Here is a 26707-nt window from a genome sequence, read left to right as displayed (position 1 = left end):
CAGGGTCACTTTGGACATACATCCCTTCCCAAGTCCTCTCCTACCCCACTCAGCTCCGGGGGGTAGGGGATTGTGCCATTCTTTTTTTTGCAAGCCACATGGTCAGGGAGATCAGCAGATGCAGGCAACAAACCAAAGTTATCGCTAGGCTTAAAAATATAGTGGAGAAGCAGGTAGTCATCAGAGATCAAAAGACAGACCAGACAACTAACAAAATAATTCTAAAACAATTTCCTGGCTTGAGGGCCATCGCTTGATTTTTGGCATTGGGATCATGACAAGTATGTTAGGAGGATGGGGAATAATTCTGTCTCTGTGTGTGTTAAAGTTTCCCACAGCCCCAACCAGCTGAACCACCTTGCCTAGCTGTCTAGAGACTTGGACTCACACTTGCTTTTTAGCTTCAAATAATCATTCATCTTCCATCTTTTCTGCTTATATTATTTTTCAATCTTAGGTCTTCCCCCTGCTTCATATTCCCTTCTTTACAAGTAGCTTTTATGCTTGTAAGCATATGCTTATGCTTATCCTTTCCTCAGTAAAAAGGAGAATACCACTTCTGTGCATTCACTGAAACCATGGAGGGAAATTCAAGTGAGATGATCCCACATATTATCTTAAGTTCCATTGCAATATCTTTGATCATGCAATGCTCTATGCCCAATTTCCCTTGCCTGCTATAGCGTGCTAATATAGCAAATTCAGTAAAATATCACAGTAATGTCACAATAGAGCAGAGTGGAACAGTACAATAGCTCAACATTAGCCCCTGTGCATACACTTAAATTATTGTTGTCAAGGTATATATTTATATGAAATTCAGTGCAGAGAAAGGCTTCATGAAGAGTCTTTAACAAAATCTATAGAAGAGGAAAAACTTTATATTCCTCAATGAAGCAACAGTTTGCAGCTGGCTCAGTAAAGTAAAAGATGATTGCTTCTGGCCTCCTGAAGGGATATCAATATTTCCAAAGACGAGAAAGGAATTCATTGAGGATCAAGCACTAGAATTGATTCCTTGACCACAGAGCTGAAGTTAGCAGCTACTGCCTTGTTAGCTGGATACTGGGAAAGTCAAAGAGACCGTATCAGTATGGGATAAGTACATTAAATGTACTCTTCTTTCTTTTCTATCATCTCTGTACCTGGGTTGTCTATTTTGGCTTTTGTAAATAAATACTTTCATTTGCTTAGGCTGAGTTTTGCTTGAGATGATTTAAACAGAGCTGACTAATACCAGCCCACAGGTCTTCCAAGGCTGCAAACCTTCAAACTGTGATGTCTCTGCATTTACCAGAACTCCAAAACGTGTTCCAGGGCGAACAGGAGCACAACAGGGCATGTCTCTAACTCTGAAAAAACGTAACACTGCGGTGCAAGACAAATAAGTAGCTTCAACAGGAAGTGTTAGCCGGGAAAGGGCTCTGGCTTGTGACACAGCAGCAATCTTCTTTGTAACAACCCCCTTAATGAGTTACTCTGAAAATGTCCTTTCTTGATCAAATTCTCAAGAAAATTTTCAAGGAGCTGTGGGACCTACGCATACGTAGAGAAAACTTCTACAGGTGGTTACTTCGCATCCAGAGCATGGTATCAGTTCATCAACAGGAGCAATACTAAGTATAATTCATTTCTAATACATAAGTAATAATTCATTTTTATTCACAAGCAAAAATCTGTCCCATTCATCCTTCTCTCCAATTCAAATACCATTTTAATACATTCACTTCTGATGGCAACAAGAAGTTATATTTAAAATAATAATTAAAATAATAAAAAGTAATATAAAACAAGTTCTCTTGAGTGCTGAATAACTAGAGGCATTTAAAATGATGCATGAATAGAGAATCCTCATAACTCTTTCTTTAAAAACATACTGTATTCTCACTCTCACCTCTTTCAAATAATTAGACCAAAATACAAAGAAAGAGATAATTAATGTTGTCAACCATTCCATATGTAAGATTGTTGAGGAAAACAATGGAACAATGGATTCATAGATGGAACAATTATATTCAAACATCAGAACACAAAAGAGTGAAAATATTTAACAAGTCTCAGTCAGCCCTCTTATCCCTGCTCTTTACCGCTTACTTTAGCAAACCATTGTCCCTCCCAATAAATCAAGAAATTAAAACATCTTTAGAATTACCTTTGAACTTGTGAAAGACGGCCCATAGCTCAGCAATGTCAGTGGCAAATGTTATGTCTGTGTCGAGGACAATGACGCGCTCAAGATTGGAAGGCAGCGTCTTAGTCAGAACCAACTTCATCAGCCCGTAAATACCAGAGTAGTGTTTGTTGGGGATCCAAGACACTTCCGACTAACAGGAAACAGAAAGTAGAAAGAGGAAGAAAAAAATAAGCTTCATTAGGGATGAATTATTTTAGGATCAAATCTTTTCCTTACACCAGTTTCTCGTAATAGTGGAAGTTCTCTAAGCAGCAGCAAAATCGAACCATAAAATGTTAAGTAGAAATACATAACTAAAATCTTAGTTTTAAATTAACTTCAGAAGATCTGTATTATGTTAAAATTTCTGAAGCCTTCAATAAAAACACTCTTTGAGACAAGTACTTCACACAACAGAATTAAAATTAGATCAGCCTCTTCAACCTGGTACTTTTTTTTCTGAGACATTTTTGTATGTCTTGACAAAACTGAAATACATACTTAATCCAAAAAGCTAGGTGTATCATAACTTGATTTCCTTTTCAAACAAACCAAAAACTTTTGGGTTTGCCAATTCCCATTTTTTTTCCCTGACATATAAGCTGAAGTAACAAAGATATGTTTTTTCTTTTATGTTTTGCATATCTGAAGGTCACAATTCCAAAATGTTAGTAGCCATTTAGAACAATGACCCACAATGTTTCATAAAATTTGCTTCTTAACGATTCAGATATTACTTCAACTCTACATCTTTAACTTGTAACTAATTACACCACATCACACAAAGTAGAGAAACTGAAAAAAAATACTTTTGAACATTTTGTCTTTTATTTTTATATATAAAAAGGGCACATCCAAATACTTTATACAAATATATATATATATGTATATATGGACTAAACAAAAATTTGCTACAGCTTCCAAAATAAACTAGGAGACTAAATTTGCTATTTAATTGTGACAATGTCACTACGATACTTCATGGCCCTGAACCCTGTTTCATTTTCTTACTATGAGAGTTCAACTCTTAAACACCAAAAGTCACTTCTGGAAATGGCACAGGCGTTTTTGAAAAGTGGTTCCTATTGCCCACCTGAAGTTCCTCTCACTTTATGTTTTAAAGAGTATCCACTAAAAATCTGAGGTTTTTACTAACTCCCTTTAACTTCAATCAGTATTTCACCTACAGGGGACTTGAATGGAGTGGGGCTTCAGGATGTGGCCTAGCATCTTATACTTTGGAGAAGGTAGGCAGAAACAAATTGCATTCATAAAATTGAGAAGACATATTCTGTGGTTTAGCTGTCTCCTATCTATTCACTGACATTGTAAAGTTTATTATGTGAAACAACTTTTGCGCAGAAGAGTTAATTTCCTCTAAAGCCCCTCAAGAAAACCCTCGTACAGTAGAATGGGTTCCTAAACTTTACTTGGAAGTTGGAAGAGCGGTGGGACAGAGGCCAATAAGCGCTGCTTGGAGTGTACTTATCTTTTTGAATATAAAATAAGAAGGCATGTGCTGATGTTTGCTGACTTGCTACTTCCCCTTTAAAACACCACACAATTTTCTTCTGCATTCTCAGCTTCTGCACCAAGGCTGACTTTCCCCCACTGCTAAATTCATTAAAAATACCAGAGATACTGCAGCAAGCCTTCCAGCCAAACTTTAGAGGGAAAGGCAGGAACAGTCTGATGATCTTAAATCGACTCTTAATAAAAAAAGTACAAACTGAAGCATGAAATTGGCATTGGCGTTGTTACCTACATGCATATAAGGTATTTGTGCTTTCCTGTATGGATTTGCACTGTTAAATACCAAAAGTAGCACAAGCAAGTCACCTGGCACAAGCCTCCAGAATTCTCTATAAGCCACCCTGAAAGACATTGGAGTTAAGTAATACACAACAAGTTTAAATTCATGGGCTTTAAAAGCTGTCTTTTTACTTCATCCTTGCTTGCCCTCATTCTAATATGTATGGTCCTTAGAAAAGAAATCTAGATACATGCTAGTATTAAATCTCTGAGCATACATAAATGAATCTCAGTGTTCCTCAGAATTACTATTTTGAACTGACATCACCAAAACTCTATTATGTGTGGTCTCAGTTGTCTCCTTTGCACGATAGCCGTAGGAAGAGACCATGAATCAAGGTGTCAGCGACCCCAAACTCTGGATGTCATCCTGAATTGACCACTTGAAATCTTTGTGCTAGACCAGCCACAGAGATCAGCTCTCTAATCATACGGACATAATAAAAGAGTTAGTGAAATTTTAGAGACTTGAATTTGCTTCTATTATTGCCTATCCCTAAGTTATTAACTTTGCATGGCATGTCTCTCATTTAATTAGTGCAAATGCAATACGGTGACAGAATAAACTTAATATGCTAAAGCAAATAGACCTAAAAAGACAGGAATTCGGCAGATTCTGGATAGTCTGAGACAAGCAGGGAAGGGAAGAAGGGGCTGGAAATGTAAGGGTCACCTACAGTGAGCCATTACTTACTTTGCCCTCAGGATTGCCGATACATAATTCAATTGCAATGCATCTCTGCAAGGAGGAGATTCTTGCCTGGCAGCTCACTTAGACCTGGTACTCAGAAGCAAAAAGGCTGCCATTCTGAGGCCTGATGGATGGCCTGAAAGGATCGCTGAAAATGACAGCAGCAGTCCCTATTCCAAAAGGTCTAGCAGAGCTGGCAAGCATGTGTGTGATTTGTGCATGTGTTGAAGCCTGAACTGTCACCTGGTTCCATGTATCTCAAGCTTTGTCTCCCTCTGATGTAGAGTTGACTACAACATAAAGAGGGGTCCAAGTTAGTCCCAGCTTCACTATTCAAGAATAATGGCAACATTTCCAAACTCATGCCAAGGATAACTCCTAACCCTACACAACAGCACTGTGGAGACTCACTCTTTCTGCATCACATATAGTCTGACTAAAAGAAATAAAAGAATAGGACTGTTAAATAGACACTCAGTAGTCAAGAAATGCCAGAATGTGGGTTAATTAATCAGACTGTGCACATATTATTGCAAAATTCAACAACCTTCATTCTATCCACTTTGATATAGATGTTGATATTTAGCCATTTAATTTTCTAAACATTGTCTAAATATTTTGCACAAGCCTTGAAATACTTTTTTTTTTCTGTAGCACAGTAAAAAATGATTAATATATGGGATATTTGTGAATCTCTTGCTTTACAATTAGATCAGAGTTGCTTTCAGAGAACAAACATTCCTAAAAGATTTAGTATGAATAGAAAAGCACAAAATTTGCCAAAGAGAAAACTGAAACAGAATAGTGGGATAGTTTTCTATTTGCATAATTCTTAACTCAGTATCAATACCACAGCTTATATCTTTACCATAGATACCTTGATCTCAAGATCTGGATTTCTGTTCATAGAAGGAGAGGCAAGAAGGGCATTTTGCTAGTGCTGACAAGGATTCTTCTTTGCCTTTTAGTAAGCTAAATCATGTAATATCTTCCTATTAAAGATCTTTCATTAGAATCATCCTTATTCTTTCCACAACGAAAGACTGAAGGGAAACTACATTATCTAATCTATTTAGTCTTTTTAGTATGAATACTGAAATAATATACCCATGAGTCCAAATGCCATGCACACGTGATTATTCTCATAAATGCTGGGCAACTGAGAACAAGAGCCTTCATGCCCACAGATTCTTCAAAAAATTGTCTTCCCTAACTGTGCTCAGATCACCTCTGAGGAAAGCTGCCTGTCTTACCTAGTGCTTGCTGACAGCCTAGCTCAGTTTTCTCACTACTACTGTGATAGCAAAGATGTAGATGTTCATTGCAGTTAGCAGAAGCGCCACTATTACAGAAAGTAAGTACCCTGATACAAACAAATACCATAAAAATGCAATCAACTCTTCTTGTTTCTGAGTTGGTAGAGGGTAAAAGGATAACTTCCTTTCTGTTTGTGAATGAATTGTATACATTTCCATGGATTTTATGTATTTTTATTCTTAAAAACATTTGAGCCTGGTGGCCCAGATATGAAGATAAGAAAACACAACACGTCTACCAAACCACCACGAATACATTAAACAAAAACCAGACTCTTGTATGCACTTGCTCAGACAATTGTAGTGATTTTGTCTTCCCAATTTTATTATTATTTTTCAAACAATGTTTCATGAACAGAAGATGGGGTAATTTGTGGATTTCCCATGTGAATACTTACTGCTAACTAGATGAAAGTGAAATCTCTATATGGGTGAGTAACTTTGATGTCTTTGAAAGGAAAGGAGATTTGGCCTTGTTTGGAAGGCACTATGAATATGAACAGACAGAAAATGGGAACAGTGATCAACAGGAGAGGTCAAAGAACTTAGGAATGCCTCTCTGGCATTAGATCAAAAGTCCATCTAGCTCAGGAGCCTATCTCTAATTGTGGACAATGGCAGGTGCCCAGTAAGGACTATAAAAACAGGAAAATTACACATCAATACTTCCCCCATAAATATTCTCAAGATTTGCAGCAATTTTCTGATCCAGAGATGGAAATCTTTGTCATTAATAGCATTTGATGGATATTTCCTTTATGTATTTAGCTGATTTTGGAAGCCCTGCAAATTTTAGTAAACATTAGATCTTGTAGCAAAGAGTTCCACAGCTTATTGGTAACTCCAGTTTACCTCCACCTATCTACTGGTTTCATTTGGCTTCCCCCAGCTTTTGGATTAGAGGCTTCAATATGCAATTATTCTGTATTTATATTCTCTATACCATTTTGTGGAATGCTGGATTTGGTCACGCTGAGTTATGTTTTTGATATACTGAATCAAGCCATACAAGTCTTTTTTTGTGTGTTTCATCTTTAGTTTTACAAAATCTTTTCGAGACATAGGGACCAGAATTGCTTGCAGTATTTACAATCTAGTGCTTCACATATTTGAACAACAGCGTAACACTGTTCTTTGCGTTTATTTCTGTTTCTTACCTAATAATTCCTGATGTTTGATTTTAATTTCTAGCTGCTAGACAGCATTGATTCAATTATTTTTCACAGACCTAGCAATACACCACGGTTTTTTTACTGAGTGGTAATGGTTACTTCAGAGTGAATCACTATACACGTAAAGTTAGGATACTTTTTTTCTCACGTGTCTTTTCATTTACTAACAACTGTTTATTATCACTGGGATATAGACAAAGATAATAGCTCTTAGATGTCTATGGGAAATAGCATGTGAGGATGGATGACAGTATGACAGTAAGTGTGTAAAAGAACAGGGCAAGTGCTCTGGTTGAGTGAGGAGAAAAAATACACTTTGAAACCATGTGTCAGGATAGAATACATACTAACATGACACCCTGTTTCCAAATATGATTTTTGTTGCACTCACCCTTCTTGTTGCTACAGTACCAAAGTTATGATAAATAGAACAGTAAGGTGAAGCTCAAGAGTAGAGAACTTATTTCACTTTTGCACTACTGCTGGGTTATACATATGCATGCTGGAGGACAAAATGGTACCTAGTTTGGAAAAAAACTCAGAGAAGAGAGGAAACATTCAAGGTTATAGAGGAAAGCCAAACTAAAATTTGGTGGGACTGCACGTTTTCCCTTATGCACTAGAGGTCCAAGTTTGCCAAAGTGCTAAGAGCTTGGCTTGCTATGTACTCTTTGGACTGTGAATGAGTATGTAAAATCACCATAAAACAGAGTGCTCAGAGCTTCTTCTAGCCAGTTACCAAAATAAGAGACCTTCCTTTCTTTTCCAAATACAACCTTTCCCCACTTAACCAGATCTACCTCTCGCCTCCTTATCAGAGGAAAATCTATCCTGACTCAGCTTGCAGTCCATGCAACTTCTTTTCGCCTGTTAAGTAATGTATCTTCCCGTTCTTAAAGAATTCCTCCCTATCTCACAGAATACAGCACTGGAGCAGTTCCTGAGCTGCAGAAAATGCTTCCTGTTTAGTGTGGTATGCATGTTCTTAAGCAACTTACATTGGTAAAAAAGCAACCTTCAATACTGTATTGATTTCTCACTATATTCATTGCATCATCCTTGATATTCTGGGGAAGAAAAATCCATCAAAACAATCCTCAGCAATAACAGAATGTTCCCCTCCCACACCAAATAAAATACATCCTTTCACCCTTCTGCTCAGCTGGCTTTCACAAACACATTTCCAGCATCTGTATCTTGCAAGATCCTAAAGGTCGGACTGCCTGGACTCACGCACCAGGCTGAGAAACTGCAAGCCTGGAGGCAGAGGATGCCACTTCCAGTCATCCCTCTCAGGAACAGACTAATAAATGGGATCAAATATGCCCAAATGTAGTAAGTTGCTACTGCCATCCAAACATAAAGGTTGCAGGGTCACTACGGTGGGGGAAATGACAGCAGAAAATGCAAGCAGTCAGAAGACAGCACGGGGTGAGGAGAACGGGAAGAGCAGACTGCAAGTAATGTTGATTCCCTAAGGCTCTCCTGCCTAAAGCTCTCTTCTGTTCTACTGGCCTCTCGAATATACTGACAGAAATAAAGCAAAATGTGAAATCAGGCTTTGCAGTGAATGACTTGGTGGAGATCTGGATTTCCAACAGTATGTAGCATGCAGTTGCTCTCACTAGCTTTATCAAAGGCAAGATGCTTCTTAAAGTTGTACCAGAGAGGTAAGAACAGAACTTCAGAATTTTTAAAAAACAAGGTGAAGAAAAGCATAGCAAAACTTCCTGGCTACAATATAATCATGTAGAGTCTGGTAGGTTTGTACAAACCTTCTAAATTACATCTTGCAAAGAGCAGAAAACCAGTGCAATTCATATGGTGCCCAAAGTCACAGCTGATGGGTTCTCTTTGAAGAAAAAAACATGCCAATTCTGACATTAGGCAGCTCTTATAAATGGCCCAGGTACAGGAAACAGCCCTGGAAACTCTGATGTGTGAATCAGATAACAATAAAAATGTATTTTATCAGATTGGACAAATACTTTCTTTTTTCATTACTTTAGTGCTTTATTGCTGCTATGAATATGAAAAGGGGAATGATAAGATCCTTCTTAAAAGCACTGCGACCCTTACTTAATGTAAGGATTCAGGAACTGTGGCTTTCTGTAGTTTCTAAACTGGAGGAAAATACTGTCACCATTTTAACAGCATTCATTTTACTAAGTGTAGGAAAAGAAATAAACTTGCAATACAAAGCTTAAGAAAAAGGAGCAAATAAAACTGATAGCACAAGATAAGAACTTTTCTTAATGTGCAGTTTTTCTCATCACTATTTTTTCAGTTTCACACAGGGACAACTTTCTCCTGCTGTGAATCTTCCCATGCCTCTTCTCATAAACATGGAAAGAGTCACAATCCCAGCAGCACGTACACAGATCAGGGTTAGTTCCAGTACAGTTCCCATCTCACATCACTCAGGCCTCACAGGAACTAAACTCTCAGCAGCGACGTCTGACGGATTCCCTTTCTTCCTTGGATGCTTTTCAGAGATCAAGATCAATGTTTTATTGCTGAGGCCGGGTTAACTGAATTTTTGAGAAAGGAAGGAAATAGAAAGTTAAAATTCAATATGGGTGACATTTGTGCCTATCTTTAGCACACTGTATTTGATTTTGCATTTAATTAAAGAAAAATTAGAATCAGAAGAGAGAGAGGGGCCAATTCTGGCTGACCAAAGGACCCAGGAGGAAGAAGGTGGCTGTCACGTGTAGCAGTTTCCCTGGTAGAAATGCCAAAAGAAATCTTGCACTCCAGCTTTGCAAATTCACTGTCTTTGCTCCATCCTTATCAAATATCCAGCAAGCATGATCAGAAAAGTCTGATTTAAACTAAAACAGACTCTTCTGTTAAACTCTAACTTTGACTGTTATTTTTTTCCTAGGTGATTCAGTTTTTGCTTATACTGATACTGTCTCCTATAACTAGTCCTTACTATTTATATGAATGGTTGTCAAGGAAACCAGAAATCAAGGAATGCTGCATAACTTTTCTAGATTGATGAATGTCTTCTGCCTGACTACTTAAAAAGAAAAAAAAAAAAAAAAGAAAGAAAACCTGTAAGGAGAGGAGAAAACCTGTAAGGAGACTGGAATTTATACATTTTTGCAAAAATTATTTTTCTATTTCTGTTGGCCTTTGCTCCTGTTGTTCTTACTCATCATAAAGGTACCAGTCACTTTAATGGAATTCTGCTTCATCTCTTGCTTTATGAACAGATGATATCTTCCCCACATACATGCAACAAGTCTGGACACAAATAGCAGTGAGTGAATAGGTTGAAACAGAAATGGATGATTGTCTGAACCTCCGGGTCTAGGGTAACGTAGAGCAAATGCAGAAATGATGAGAAAGCCACAACTGGAAAGGAAGATTAGATAGGAAAAATGCAGAAAAAACAAAACCTCCCAAATCAGCATCAGCATACAGTGAAGTAGAAAAAAATGCAAACGATTTCTCCTCTTTCTAACATAGTCTGTAACACAGTCTTGGCTGATGCTTGTTTTTTTCTTCACAAATCTCTCAACAGTACACACGGCAAGCAAGTGCAGGAAATGTGATTTAAGAATGCTTTTTCAGTAACAAGTTCTTCAATAACAAAACTAACTGAGGGTGCCAAGAGTTAGGCCATGCTCCATGTTTGAACCAACATGCTTTAAATGGATAAAACTGCAGACTATTATATAAAATAGAATGTGTTTTTTTTTCTTTCTTTTGTCTCTGCTATTTAGGTGACAAGACACTCAGACATACAGTTTGCTTAGAAAACAAATGACAAGCAATAATGCATCTACTGTGATCTTTATGGATTATCTCCCTCCTGTTTTTCTGGCTTTCCTCCATAAGATTTTAATTTCTCCCTCCTCGCTTAGCCCCAACAAGCTCAGATGGCCAATTTCCACTTGACTCCAACTCAATCTTTTCTTTACCCACAACGTGACGCATTCCCTTCACTATTTCATGCTATCTCCAAAATCCTGAATACTCTTGTTTTTATTCCTTCCTTTGTGCAAAATGAGGGTGGAGGATAGAAAGAGTGGCCAGTCTCAACTAGCACCGTTTCTTGTTCCTTTGGGGCCTTTGGCCTCAGCTCTCAGTCGTTTTACAGCGTGGCAGTCAAAGGTGGGGGGAACCTACCAGACTCGGTGCAATCTTAAGAGTGGCAGTCAAATAAAGAATAAAACCAACCACCAGCCTCCTGGAGGCTTCTCCAGCAACTTCTCCAGCCAAGGCCAAAGAGCAAGTCTTACCCACATGGTAAGATGAAGTCTTTTTTTTATTATTATTATATATACTTCCTGGCAGTGAATGAGTGAAAAGAAACACAAGGGAGCCAGGCTAGACAAAAAGGCAGGAAGCCAAAGCTCCCTGCCAAGAGCTGACACACAGGCTGACCTGGCTAGAATTTGGCCAGTGGTCAAAAGCAAACTCATGGCTGCCCTTCTCCCTTCACCCATGTGGAAAGATAGGAAAGATCAACTGCATGTTTAATTGCTAGTGAACTCAATCAACCAGCGCTTTGTACCAATCCAGCAGGGAAGATATAAATCCATGAAAATTGCCTGTTTTTGTTTTCAGCAAGTATGCAAATACGTGCACATTAGCTGCAGCCATTATATGTTCTGGCAAATTTCCATACAGCTCTTGAGGTGAAAATCCAAAGACATCTAATCAGTATTTCACATGATGTTAAGATATTAAACAAGCAAGTCATCAGAATGCACTGGCCAGAATAAAGAGCAACACCGCCTCCTGACTAAATGCATGTTATGTCGGGTTGAAATAGCCTCCCTCAGTCACAGAAATGCATCTGAAGTGGGATGTTTTCCTCACTGGATTTTTGGCAAGAGGTTTTTCATTTATTTATTTATTTTTAGGATGATGAAGAAAGGCAAAACAGTAACTAGTATTAATCAAATAATGTCTGTTAGAAAACCATAGGTCTAAAATATTAGTTATCATGCACATTGAGGTTGAGAAAAAGACTTTCTACCCATTTAAGAACCAAAAATATAGTCCTCTTTGTATCCCCTACAAGAGGCAGTGTACCTCTGTGCAAGAGTTGCAGAAGTTGCTGATATAAGGAATGAATGTAGCTTATACACACACCTCTGAAATCCTAATGTGAGGTTAGAACTTGGTAAATAAACATAAAAATAAAAAAGGATGATGCTGCTATTCAGAAGAAAATGCCTTGCTGGCACCCAACAGCTCGCCAACAAATCAACGTCCTCCAGAGCTATATTCATGCAGTTTCTACCTCTAGAGGGAATGACAGAATTTCAACAGCTTAAAACGCTGCACCAAGAAACAAACATATCTGTGGGTGGAAGGCACCTCCTGCTGGTGAGGTAAATGACACATCCATAAAGAATTATTAGTTCTGTTATTTCCAGTAAAACCAACAAATTAATTAGCAGAAAAACAAAACATCCTCAATCCAACCCTCTTGGGTTGGAGGAGAGGTGAGTGGGGAGCTATTATACTGCTATTATTGCTTCAAGAGAATAAAAATTACACAAAGCAACGTTCTTTTCTCCAGTGGTAAGTATTACAATAGATCCATGCTTCTAGAGACTAAAAAACTGCATTGGGCATAAAAAGGATATTAAAGGATGGAATGTATTACAATTAATTACAAGCAACTCATACTAACAATATCCTAGTATAAGAAGCACTAACTGAAATAGTAAAAAATGATTATATTTCTTTGTTACTAGAAAGAGATAAGATGTCTCGCAAACAATACAGAACTACCTAGAGAAACACTGAAGAAAATAAAGACATAACTGAGAAAGTTGGGCTCCTCCACAGTATGGAATATTGAGCTTGATTTTAGTGACATGGATTTAGCTTCTTACCTATGTTCTGGTTAAATATTGGTCAAATACCATTTCAGTTAACAACTAAGTTGCACAAGTGTTGTTTAAAGGAAGTCTTCACTTAGCAGCCATGTATCACTTATCCTTCTTGAAACTTTTGGTATGAGGTTAGCTAGGGCCACTGGTGTCACTCCTAACTCCATGTGACATTAAATTTCACCTAAAGATTATCAGATATGAAATGCAGTCAGATAGATAGGTGAGGACAGATCCTAAATTGCTGATTAAAACTGTACTACTGGTACCATTTTATGAAGACTTTAGAAAATAACAGAATACATTCAACTATGGAAAAGGACTGCAAGTAATGGAACAGTGTGTAAGAAATTATCAGCAGATTAAACACTGCTGAGATTTCATCCTCACTGATGAAAGGGTGAGACGTGGACATCACCTTACCTATGTGTCCCCCTTGAAAGCAGGTACACAAACTCCAAATCAGTCTGAATGTGCCAATGCTTTGGTAGACATACATTATAGCTTGTAACTGCCAGAGCTGGGACAAGCTGTCATAGAAAGAGGTGTGCCAGGGTAAGATGAACACCATTTCTCATCACCAGACCTATGATTTGAACCCTGACCTTTCAGAAACCTTTCTGTCTACACTGACTACTTGAATGAGAAAGAGGAGCTTCTGTCTGCACTATCTTGCCAAGCTTCCCTGAACTTCAGTTGTTTCTCAGAAACAAGTTAGAGGTGATGATTACTTTATGAATGACGAGTTCCAACAACTCCAATCACCTGGCAGTGGAATAAGCATCTTCTTGGAGTCCTTCAGCATGCGTATCAATCAGACATGGAAATCTATGCACGTCAGTTCTTTGTAAATTCAAAAGAAAGAATCACCAAACATTTTAAAAAGATGCTGTGATTAATAACAACTCCAGAAAGGAATGCCTTGAACAGTCACTGCTGTCCTCCTTTCAGTAATGAGATGCCTTTCCTATGGCAGGGAGTTATTCTTACAAGCATGTGAAAAGCCTTTGAGATCCAAGACCATAGTCACTACTTGCCTTCCCAGATGCTTGGTTATTAGTGACAAGAACAGGAATTGTGCTAGAACAAAGGATGACTGTTAACTTTGTCCAGCAAACACAGAGGATATACAACCTAGATCCATGAGTGACTACAGGGCAGTTCAAAATGTTATTTTCTTGAGAAGTGAGGTTAGGACAGCAAAATGTTTGCATTCCTCATGGAAGGGTGATACAGTTTAGAGAAGGCAGATGCCATACTGAGCAAACATAGTAGAAACAGCAGTCACAAAAGCCAGTTTGAGGCTTTTTTTTTTTTTCCAGAGCACATTGGATAAATTTAGTAAAATAGATCACCTTTGGAAAACTTCATGTGAGGTCATTTCTCTTTTTTCATCCTCTGCTAAAACACCCTTCCTTGGAGGTGCCGCACACAATGCCACAGTAAGAATGATGTTAAAGAAGCCAAATGCTAACAGCCAAACAGATTTTGGTGATGGTAGTGGAAGAGAGTTGGCTCCTTACTCTTCACTTTAGGTATGACAAAGAACAGTTACCCTGACTTCCTGGCACAGGAGGATCAAAATGACTCTACTGCTTTTTCCTTATATATCAAGAAACAGGTAGAAGCCCACAACCATCCAAGACAAGTCACAAAACTAAACAAAGAACTAGGAATAAGACACTAAATCCGGCATGGAAATGAAATGGGATTTATAAAGCCAGGGATGAATACGTCCTTTGGAGTATCTAATTTAAATTGTCACATAGGTAACTATCCAAAATTAGTTTGGAGACTTCAGAATTCACTCTGGTATACAGAGTACAGAGTAGACTCCTCTTGAGAGAGGCCCCGGAAATATTGCACCTTCTTAAGTTGCACTGGGCTTCATCCCAGGGTACCAGTCTCTTAGAATTTCTAGTCTTAAATTAATGGACAACATCTGTACATCTCTCGAGAAATTACACACAAAAAACTACTGCAAAACACTCTTCCATTTTGGTATCTTGTCTAGCTTTACAGTCAAAGTCATAGAGGAGAAAAAAAAAGAGGCATCGCTAAGCACAGAACAACTGCTGGAAGCCTGTAAAAGCAGCCATGGTGTCATTCCCATGACAGATTTCCTACTGACCATCCTAACTTCTACAAAACTACACGGACCATCCTTTAACCATGAGATATTTTGAACAGGCACAAACCTAAGATTTTATGAAAAATTATTTTTTCATATTCTGAGCCTGAATAGTAATGGAAAACACTTCTATCTTTAATTCGCAATTCTGCATCTTTTTTTTTTTTTGGTGCAAAACAGAAGTCAGGAGATCAGAGGAAGCAGTACTTTGGCTACTCAGGCTATATGAATAGGTTTGACCACATTACAAAGGTTCTCCTATGCTAGGGAGTTTGAATTACCATTTGTTACTAGGTTGATACTGATTTCCTCCCAACCAGTTCAACAGAAAATATCTTGGCTTACAAAAACTGGAAGATTGGTTTGTTGATATCCAGCCATTAGCACCAGAAATCATGGGCAAAGGAAGGTTGGCATCAAACAGTTCTTAGCATGGTAGTCTTGTGTCACAACCACAAGCATATCTTATTACCTAATATTTCAAGACTCTAGCACTTATTATGTTCATCAGGAAATGCACAAAATCTAAATTTTAATGTGAGAAGAAGTAAATTCAGGCTAAAACTATGTCATGCAAGCTATGAAAATCTGTTTTGTCTGCTTGTTTAGTCTGCTTTTTTTTTTTAACTCTGCAATTCACATTTTCCCTCTCTTTTTTAATTTTTTAAAGAAAGGGAAAGGGCAGCAAAAACAGCAGTAATGCATGTGTTTTGTTTCACTGACATGTACAATAAAAAATTCACAGAAAGACCTAAGGCTGGTGTATTGCAGAAGAATTGCAAACTTGCCATAAGATGACAACCAAAAGCATAATGCTGTAAATTAAATACCTACTCTTGTACACTTTGGTGTCAACATAAGCAGATGCTGTGTTTCCCATCCTGTACTGCATTAATAATAAGTATAAAGTAGAAAATAAACGAGGAAAAGTAATGTATGTCTGGCTCTGAGGTAAGCAATGAAACACCAAACAAACAATCGTGTATTGCCTTTAAACACTACATAATCTGCATGCAGAACAATGCAAATACAAGATCATTATTATAATCAATGATAGTCAGTAGACAGTTACTGGTCCCGTGAAAATAAACTCTTTTGGATTAATACCTCTGCAATATCCAGTGCAAGTGCTAGGGAAGGAGCATTGTGGAACGCTGAGGCACGCCAGTCCATTTCGTTAATTGATGCTTTATCAATATTGTTATCATTGCTCTTACCCTCTTCATTTGAAGCTAACAAGCTGTTCCTCAGACATCACAGAATCACAGAATCGCCGACTGGTTGAGCCTGGAAGGGACCTCTAGAGATCACCTAGTCCAACCACCCTGCTCCAGCAGGGACACCCAGAGCATGTGGCACAGGGTGGCATCCATGTGGATTTGGAAGATCTCCAGAGAAGGAGACTCCACAGCCTCCCTGAGCAGCCTGTTCCAGGGCTCTGTCACCCTAACAGTAAAGATCTTCCTCATATGGAGATGGAACTTACTCCTTCTTCTCAATCAACTCCTCCTTCCCATGTTCAGTATAGAGTTTTCTGCAATTCTGTTGGAAGGAATTGATCAAATATGTTTCCAAAACTGGTTCGTGGCCATGTATGAAAGAATGGTTGCTGTATTTGTTCTTACTGCCATCTGTTGCACAGACACTCATGAACAGAGTGTTTATTAAGAAAAAAAAACTATTGTTGGGATTTTGGCTTACAGTAACTCTTGTGATGTCAATCCAATCCCTTAATCAGCACAATCGGTCTCAATGCTGATGGGAGTCTTCTTTGCATCAGTTCTTGCAGAGGCATCTTAACTGGGTTTGGTGAGACCGCCTGAAATGTTGTTCTGCCCAGTCCTTACAAGCTGGCTTGTGATCCTGCCCCAAGTACATGAATGATACATCAATATATATTATCCTGTACTACAAAAAAATCATCTCTTGACCATGGTAAATATGCACATAAGACTGTCCTACATCCATAGTAGGAGTTTCCAGTGACTATTTACTATGACTAGTTACACTTGTAGTGTAATAGCTCTTACCTATGAAGAATCGATTATTTTGCAACAGGTACTCTCTGGGAATCTCTGGAACAACCGAATTCTCCACTAGAGATGTTAATCAAAACATTTATGTATACAAATCGGTCTAGGCACCGAAGAGCTGCCTGAGGAAACCTCTAGAACTGTCTGAAATTCCCATTGCGAGAGCTCCTGTAACAAGCAGGCAAGTGTGCAGGTGGCTTGCCAGTCAATCAACCACCTGGTTTCAATTTGACCCACTGTATCAAGTCCATTAGCTCACCTGTGCAGATGTCCAGCCTTTGAGTTCCTGAATCAGCCAGGGAATCAGCAATGTATGTGCCAAGGATGTGCACACACAGTAAGCACCACCCTGAGGCCCAGATACACTACAGGGATGACTGAAGAACAAACTTGATTTTCGTACTTAATTTTCACAGCCCTTGCCACATACCTGTCTGACCAAATGATGCCAATGTCTGACTTAGTGAAGTGCTTTCACAGCTTGAAAAGAAAAAAATAGGAACTTCCAAAGGAGTGATTCATCTCATCCTAAAGTAAACACCTAAAGTTAGATGATACTGATTCCACACTTTATCCCAGATTAGTTTTGCCCTCTGGATCACACCACTGATTTTGAGTGAGTGTATAGACTATATGGACATTTCTCGTATGAAACCCATATACAGCAGCACTAGTGAGAATTAGTCTATTAGTTTGGGGAATGAAAAAAGATGGAATAGTTTCCATTAGCACAGAAGTACTGACTTTCTGACTTTCAGGTCAGATGCTCATTTATTGCAAAAAACCATTCACCATTTCTACCTTCCGGTTCACAGACCAATTGCAACATTCTTGAGGGCTGAAGCATTTAAGGGACATGGCTTTTCTACTTCACTAGTGGTGACAAAACTACATTTATCTGGGCAATCAGCATTTACACACAGCAGGGAAGACAACTCTTCCTTCTCTCAGTTCACTTGATGTTGTCAGCAGCCTGTCAGGCAACACCTGAGAAAACAAACATGCCTCATCTGTATTCCACACATTACATATTCAATACTGCTTTATCAGCTGCGACTTCTGCTCTGGGCTAGTGTTGATCACATTGGGTTTAATGATGTCTGTACGTCCTTATGAGCAAACCCACATGTGCTTCCACATCTAGCAATGAAGTGCTGAAGCACTAAAGGCTAAAGTGGTCCATATCTTCATGTGCTCTTCACATTAAGGCTGAACTGAAAACCATGATACCCTGCAGCTTGATACTTACAAATCACAGCTGTAATGGCTTTTCTAGACCAGTGTTTTGCTGGTATGGTTTTAGGTACACTGCTTAACCTACTTTGCAAACAGAGTATCAACTGCCATGATAAAATTTACTCTCCCACTGAATTTAACACTACTGGCCAATGCATTAATATAGTGGCTTTTGCTCTTTACTGTTATATGCTTCTAGAATAGTTTTGCTTTTAAGCATAGATCTCCTTTGCGGTTAGTGGTAAGGCAATGAGGAGAGAAGCCAGGTTATGTTGGAGGTGGCTACAAACATCTTAGTAGAACTGGCTGCTATGATCACCAAACTGCCTGTTTAAAAGAAATGCAGCCAGAAACTACCGTGCCAATCATGGCAGACCTTTCTCTTGGAAACACTGATGCCTTGGCTCAGCTCCACAGACAGTTCTTTTCTTCCTCCTCATCTCCTATCCTGTTCCCCAAATAAAATACACATTTCCTTGGTCCTACCCCCTTCTTATTCCATGCCTCTTCGAAAGGAGCTAGTATTCACTTGGCAGCATTCACCTTGAGGGACAAAATGAACACAGGCCTGTAAGTGATGCAGGATGATCATCAACAGCTGTGACACCTCACAAAAGAAAAGATCAGTCTTCTCTAAACTTAAAAAAAACAAACTTCTAATGTGCTTAATTCTAATCAGCATACTGAAAATAGATATGCTGGTTTGCTGGGAGTAGAAAATCTGGCATAATGTTCAGTATTGTCTTCCCCTTCTTGTAACAAAGGTTTTCCATTCTTATTTCCTACAAGATGTCACCTACCAAAGAAAGACGCTTATTTTTAGGATGCTGATTACTCTAACACTGGAGCTGAACAAAGGAATATTGTCAAACACTTTACTCTCCAAATGCTGCCTTTTTAAAAGTTAGTAATCTAGGGGGAAATATTGCCCGAATTTTTAAAAACAAGCAAGTTATTCACATTATTTATGGAGGATCTAACATCATGTGTTCCTGTCCACTGGCAGAGTAGGAGCAGGATTTTTCCCAGGTCTTAAGGGCTTAAGCTAACATGCCAGCTCCTGCTGCATTAGGAAGAGAGGGGCTGGAAGCCCATACTTACACAAAGGGAGAGAGACAAACATGAAATGTTTTCCAAAATGTATTCCACTTCTAAAATGTGTTCCAAATGTGAATGAAAGCTAGGCAGAAAATCCCCAAACACCTGTTCAGATTAAATCTTTTTAAATTTCAGTCACAAACTGAACAACAAAATTATCAACAAAATTAGAAAAGGGTCTATAAAGGGTCATTAAAATTGAACATGGTATATACTGTAACATTGGATTCATAAATTACTTTTGTGAAAAGTAGAATTTCTGGTAAGACTTTCCAGTATCAGATCTGTTTTCTTAATAATGGACAGCCTAATACTGCTCCCAAGAGTACAACTGAAAAAAAAAGGGCAAAACAACCACAAAGACCTCTCTAGAGGGTATTCAGTAGACAAAAGGCGAGTTCCTACAGCTGCTTGTAAACAACTCCTCTGTGCTCTTCACTAAAATTTGCAGAATGATCTGGTTATGAGTCAGATATAGCTTTTTAAAACTCTACGTATTTTTATAACTCCCTGATGTAATTTAGCCTTGTTCTGTTGCATTCACCTATGCTGAGTACTATTTTATATGCAATTTTTTTGGCCACTGAAATTGCTTCAGGGGAATTCAGGGGAATTGCTTGGTATGTAGTATGATGAACTCTAGGAAGAGTGGTAGATCTGGAAAGATGTATTTACACATCAATATCTATATCCAGAAAGAGAGCGGTTCCCAACCTAAAGCCTCTGGATTACATGCAAGGTGACCCTGCTGAGTTAGAGGTGTCAAGCTGAGTCAAGAGGGAGGGCAAAACATAACCTTTTCTACAGCATTTTGTCTGCACAATACTGCTGCCTTTAAAGCAGCAAGCTGGGGATCACTGAGGTCTTAGCAGTAAGGTCTCCTGGTTATTATTTACTTAAGTAGATTGTTCCGTACCCAAGTGACCAGAAGGAAGACAGTAAGAGGTCTGCACTGCCCAACTGAGAGGCTAATTAGGCACTGTGAAAATCTTACAATTTACAAAAAGACTCATCTAATATAGACATGTACAAGACTTACAAGAACAAACCTCCTTCTTGCTTTAAAGATATAAAGAAGCAAAGGAAAATAACTACCTAATCAGGTTAATAGCTGCTTATTGCTTCATGTAGGAGGATCGGTAGAACAATAAAAATAGATATGAATATTTTTCTCAAGGATCATTTTTTCCCCTTTATCATCTCTTTCTACAACATTTTGTACTCAAGATTATACCAAGTGGTGTACTCTGAATTTACCTCAATTAGCACAGCAATTTGCTAAATTTTGTTTTTCTCTGGTTTGGGATGTTCATATTTATGCTATATAAACTATTGCCACCAACTCCAAATGCTAAAATTTGAATACTTCACTACCTTCACAGCAAAAAAATGTTCAGTTTTAAAATGCAGTGCTACGTCCCTGTGATCTAATTTAAAGTTTTCAACTCTATGAAAAGATAATTACTTTATGCTTTGAGTATTTTCTTCCCATGGAACTTTTCTTTCTTCCCAGTCATTCCTTTAGAAAGGGCATCCAGATAAAGCAGGTAGCCATTTCTAAATTCAAGACTGAATACCTCTTCAGTGTGTGTGAGTACTTATAGTGGTAGTACGTGCCCATGCTTAAGGAAGGCAAAGAGGCTGTTTCCAGTAGCAGCTTTAGGTTTATTGACCAAGATACTTAAGATTCCATCACTGTTACTAGAAAGAAGCGTCCCTAGTAAAACATAATGAGAGCAAATGCAATATAAACTGGGCAACCAGACTCATCTTGACAGCAGGCAAAATTCTAAGCTGCTAAACAATATATTTCATTAACAGAGAAACTGCACTGATCTTAGAAAACCATATCTTTCAGTTACATTTAACTGAGGACATAATCATGTGGGTTAGAATTATTTTTAAACAGGGAGAACGTAGTGCTCTCCACCCGAATCCAGACAGATGAATAAAAAGGGGCAACATGAAACCAGAAATGCATGAGTAACATATGTTTTGTCATTCTTTACCTTGAGTTCATCTGCATCGTAGAAGTCTATGCGCACAGCAGGGACCATCCATGTCTGGAACAGGGTCGCCAGGATCTGTTTGGCAATTGCATCTGCAATGAGGTGGAAGTGGAGTGGGTTTCGCCTGATACAAGAAGGGAGAGAAAGGAATTGGTCCAAAGGTTTCTAACTCCTATTGTAAGAGACCAACATCAGAAATTACAAAATTTTAACTGTCTCGTGTCACAGGATAAAATGTACAGTATGTTTGCTGGAAGTCGACTTTCATGGCCAAGAAGTGTTACAATTCTAAGAAACAATCACTATAGTAGAAACACTGGACCAGTTTCTGGACATAGTTCTTTTGACTTGATTGGAATGTGATGATTTATAATAGCTCAGGACCTGGTCTCTTCTCCTGGGTCTTTAAAAGACAGCCAAGTTAATCCGCCTTTGGGGACGTGAGCTGTGAAAGTGATTGCTTCTCATTTTCTAGGTCAGCCTGGTAATTTATCTGTGTGGTAAAAACAGTTGTCTATGGAGAAGTGGGGGTGGCAGGGAAGTTTCAAAAATAATCTCCTAAATGAGGTGACATTCCAGGACCACTGATTTTGCAATTACCACTTCTATACAGTAAATTTGGAATATCAACTGCTCTCCTACAGGAATCTAGAGCGAAGTGTTCCAAGGGAGTATCTTCTAGCTACCAGGATAACAAACAGCTTCAAGAAATAAAGTGACCGGAGACTGCAAATCTCCCCACATCCTTGTTTCCAAGAGGGAGGGAAGGCTGAATAAAAACAGCAAAAATAAAGTATTTTTTATTAAAATCCCAGATTTAGGTTCATCTCTATACTCATAAGACTTGAGCTAAGTCAAATGCTCTGAAACAGGATGAGCGATTAGGCAATATCAACAAGACTGGAAAGGTTTGACAAAGCATATGGGTTTTTCTGTAAGAATATGAGCTTTGCTACTACCAACACTAAGTTTAAATCACTTATGCTTTCTTCTCTCTTTGAGGGAGGGTAAGCAACAGTCTGATCTTTATTCAACTTCTGTGCTAGGAGTATGAAAACCTGCCAGTAGATCTTGGTTATGGTCTGTAGTAAAAAGGGAGTCTTCCTTGTTTATCCTTAGCTTAGTAGCTCTCACAGTAAAGAGGGAAGGACAGGAGTTAACAAAAGCCAGGAAGAAGACAGATGGTCCATTTAGCCTTTAGTACTGGCTTAACCTTCCTTTGATCCCGAGGGAGGAACAGTGGAGTCTCATTTCTGTGAAATTTATAAGGGAAAATGGGTGCACTTGTCAACAGATATTTTTCATCTAAAAAAGAAGAGCATCTAGTTTTAGATGCTGGTTAAGGTGGAGGATGACTGATGCTACTACATTCTGTTCTGTGAACTAAAGGAGAAGGAATCTATGCCAGTTTAGGCCAATATATTTCCATTATACTTTTGGGCTCAACCCAAAAGATCAAGGTTATTTCTTTCTCCATTCTCTACCTTAATGAACAGTATGTGCTTTTCTCTTTAATGTTATTCCATTCTACTTTAAAGAGTGATACCATTTCTCACTAAATAAGGTTCACAAGAAAACATAAAAATGCATGTAATGGTTTATAGCATCATAATACGTCTCTCAGTAGAAGCAGGAGATTGTTGTAATAACAATAAGCAATGTGTGCCCTGATTTTGCAGTGTTAGAAATAGTGCATGTAACATGAAACTCAGCTGCCAGTGATCTCAGTGAAGCTGTTCTATTAGTTGCAAAAGGTTCAATTTACACACTTGTATGAAAAGCAGAAAAAGGGCAGCTTAGAAGCCTTATGTGTAGGTTAACCACCGCGATGGCAGCTCATCTGAGTTCAACAACATATCCAGCACACTAAGGCACAATGTCCTGTCCAAAGAGACAAAGGCTTTTTTAATCTCCAGCATGATCTGGAACGGGCAAGGGAGAGGGGATGCTGCAGGCTGCCAGTTGCCGAGTGTCCCATTACAAACCCAAAGGGATCACATCAGTTATGTCTGCTCCACCCGCCCAGCAGGAGAGCAGGAGAGGACATCCCGCCTCATGCAGATTCCGCAGTAACCAGGCACCTTGCCAAAAAAAGAAAAAAGGAGGGAGAGGGAATAGCAGCGATCAGGAAATGCATTTTGTTAGCTGAGAAAGGCCAGGAGGAACAAAAGCGGTGGATCTGGGAACTGACAAGGCAGTATCTGAAGGCAAATATGTGTAGGATATCAACATAAACATTCCATATAGGTCCCTCTGCTCAGCCTGGTATCGTGTTTAGGAATATTTCCCAGTTGTTTTTCTTTTGCAATGTATTCTCTTACTTGAGGGTCATTTATCTATATACTCTTTTAAATCACTCCTTAGTTAAAGGGAACTGATACCAAATATTCGGAGATAAAAAATACCAGGTGAAAAAAAAATCTGATACAAAGACACTCAGATTTCAGTAGTAGTTTGTACTTATCCGAATGACCCAGAGGGTGTGAAACTTAAATGGGAGCAAGTGGGTGATATTTTCTTTAGTTTAGCTCCTATTGGGAAAAAGAAAAAAAAGGAAAAAAAAAAAAAAGTAGTTGTACTCCTACACAGAAATATCTTTCAAGTTGTTAGCATTATGGTAAAGATTAAGCTGGAAGGGAAGTATGTGTCAAGAGATAAAGCCGAAAATTAACACTTGCAAAAATACATCTCCAAAACCAAACAGTGACCTACTGACATCTACAACTAAATACACACTGGCCACAGAAAATCTTACTCAAGAAGAGATTTTAGCTATGTGGATTGCGGTCTTTAAGTGTGGTACTAACAGGGAACAGAGCACAGGCTAAGACCTGGAATATCTTCTCAAGGTATTAATACTGGCAAACACACAGGTGACATCTTTTATGCATCATGGTATCTGCTATACGCCAAACCTAAAAGACATGGATTGCTTCCAAGTGTCTGTGAAACACATGCAGAAGCCTGAAGATCAACCAACACACACTGCAGGATTTAATGGTTTAAGATATCTTCTTTCTCCTTTATCATTTGTCAACATAACGGAATCACTGGATGTGACAATTAGAGGCAACAATCAACAACAGTGTGAAGGACTCCACTAAAAGCTGCATTTCCTTAGACTTGGGCCAATAAAACTGTTCCATGCTTCAGGCTGGTTTCTTTTGAGGACAGAGACATTTTGGGATACAATGTTCATAAAACTGAAAACAAACTGTATCGCTCCTACTCTAAGTTAAGGGACAGCCAGATGGACACCTATCCTTCAGATGCATTTAGCAGATAAAGTTTAAGGAAACTGGGGAAGGGAGGGAAAGAAACCTATATCTCTCAGAAGGAAGTTGGAGAACCCCTCTCTTGGGTACAAATTTGGGTGAAGAGGCCCTGAAGATCTTTAGCAACTGAAGACAATGAAGTTTGCTAGAAGAAGTTGAGTGCATCATCATGGCACATAAAAGTTATGAAAAAGATTTGCATGCTGTGGTTTCCTGCAATATCTGAAGCCTTTCCAGTCTGCAGAGCCTCAGAACTCTGGTGCAGGAGAGCTTCTGCGGGCTGAAGGGAACCTGGAACAAACTCTCAGAGAAATGGATGACCAGCACAAACTTCTTCTCCCACTGCAAATGGGAAATGAACTTTAACTTCACGTGCTTTAAGCAACTGAAAGCACAGCTGTCTGTTGTGTTTATTTTTCATGTATATGTTATCCCTTACAACTCATTTTTCATTGGATATGCCGTGGGAGCAAATGAATCGCAGCATAAACTGATTACATCACATAATGTACTGCTAGAAAACACAATGCTACTAGTAATGGCAGTATATTAAACTGTACAGAACAGTAGAGGTCAAAAGATGACAACTTGGATAAGTCACTTCTAAAAGATTAATAGATTAAAAAAAAAAAGCGTGAATTTTCGAGTTTGGGAGGCAAGGTTTCTAGTGTACCTGTTTCCAGAGCAGATAGTCCTGAAATTCTAAAAACAGATAATACAATAGCCAGGGGATTTTTCTCCAAGTCCAGACAACCATATGCATTCTTTTACCTCAAAGATTCTGAACATCTGAATTTTTACCAAATACAACTTTTCACAGTTTCTACTACGTGTAAAATGCTGACATGTTAATAATAATGTGAAAAAAAAGGAATTTCAAAATTTGGACATTTTCCATCAAGTAGAAACTCAATGTTTCACCACTCCATTTAGAAAATTACAAATATTCACATAGTGTTTCCACGTATCTTAAACACAAACCACTGTTTGATGCAGTAAATCATATGTAAAATATACATACATAGATTTCCTTAAATGGCTTTTCTCCAAAGTGGATAAAAAGAGATTTTGGCCAAGATTTTCATGTACAAATTCTTCAATATACGCTCTTAGGCCTAAATGTAGGAACTTAACTGATGCTCTCATTGTCAGAATTGTGGAGGTACTAAAAGGCATACTAAAATGAACAGAAGTCAGGATTTTTTTTTTAAAAAAAAATGGGCTATGAATTTTAGAACCTATCCTGAGTTACTCATTTCTATAGAATTTTTATCACAATGTTTTATTTTTACATTTCAAAAACTTTTTATTCCTCACCAAAGTTTTGATCTGCTTAAGCATTTGTGGCCTATTCTCTTGGAGTAGCCATTGCCACAGAATTAAATATAAAAATCTACAATTGAAAAAGGGATAGCGAACCAAGATTCAGTCTTCCCTTCTGTATTATTCTTCCATAGCTCAATTGTTGGCAATTCAAAAAGCAGCTGCTTGGTTGCACGATTCTCTCTTTACAACAGAGGAATTTTATTTTCTAAGAATATAAAAAGGTCAGGAGCCTACGGGACTTATTTCCAAAATCTATACCTTATTAAGGGAAGCACAACAAGGTGATACTTTTTATATCTGTAACAAATGGTTACAAGAACTTCAAACAGAAATCATAAAAGGCAGCTTGGGAAAAAAAAAAAAAAGAAAAATCTTTCAAATACCCATATGACAATCTCTCCCTCATATGGGGAGAATTTCAATGGGAAAATCACTAAAGACTTTCCACACCCCTTCACAACCAGTATTGATTAAAACACCCCCCAAACTATTGCAGAAATCTTAGAGGTGCAATCTGCCTCCTTCATGGATCTTGCTTCTCGTCAATCTATAGAATCACTGTGGAAATCAACTG

At 38.4% G+C, this 26707-nt stretch overlaps 1 protein-coding gene across 2 annotated transcripts in view; it reads right to left on the bottom strand.

Moving 5' to 3' along the window:
• LARGE1 (LARGE xylosyl- and glucuronyltransferase 1) overlaps positions 1-26707 on the bottom strand; it is a 259553-nt gene that overhangs the window by 92578 nt on the left and 140268 nt on the right. For both annotated transcript variants that reach the window (XM_088535285.1, XM_088535296.1), the window contains 2 exons: positions 21533-21656; positions 2153-2324 (listed from right to left, as the gene is read on the bottom strand). In XM_088535285.1, the coding sequence (XP_088391411.1) occupies positions 2153-2324; positions 21533-21656 (296 nt within the window). The remainder of the gene's footprint in view (positions 1-2152; positions 2325-21532; positions 21657-26707) is intronic.

This window comes from Tinamus guttatus, unplaced genomic scaffold (genome assembly GCF_059628265.1).
Source record: "Tinamus guttatus ecotype Peru unplaced genomic scaffold, ASM5962826v1 Tinamus_guttatus_pri_ptg000039l, whole genome shotgun sequence".
Lineage (NCBI taxonomy): Eukaryota > Metazoa > Chordata > Aves > Tinamiformes > Tinamidae > Tinamus > Tinamus guttatus.
Note: the sequence above shows the minus strand (reverse complement) of the source record. Positions and strands in the feature narration are given on the sequence as shown.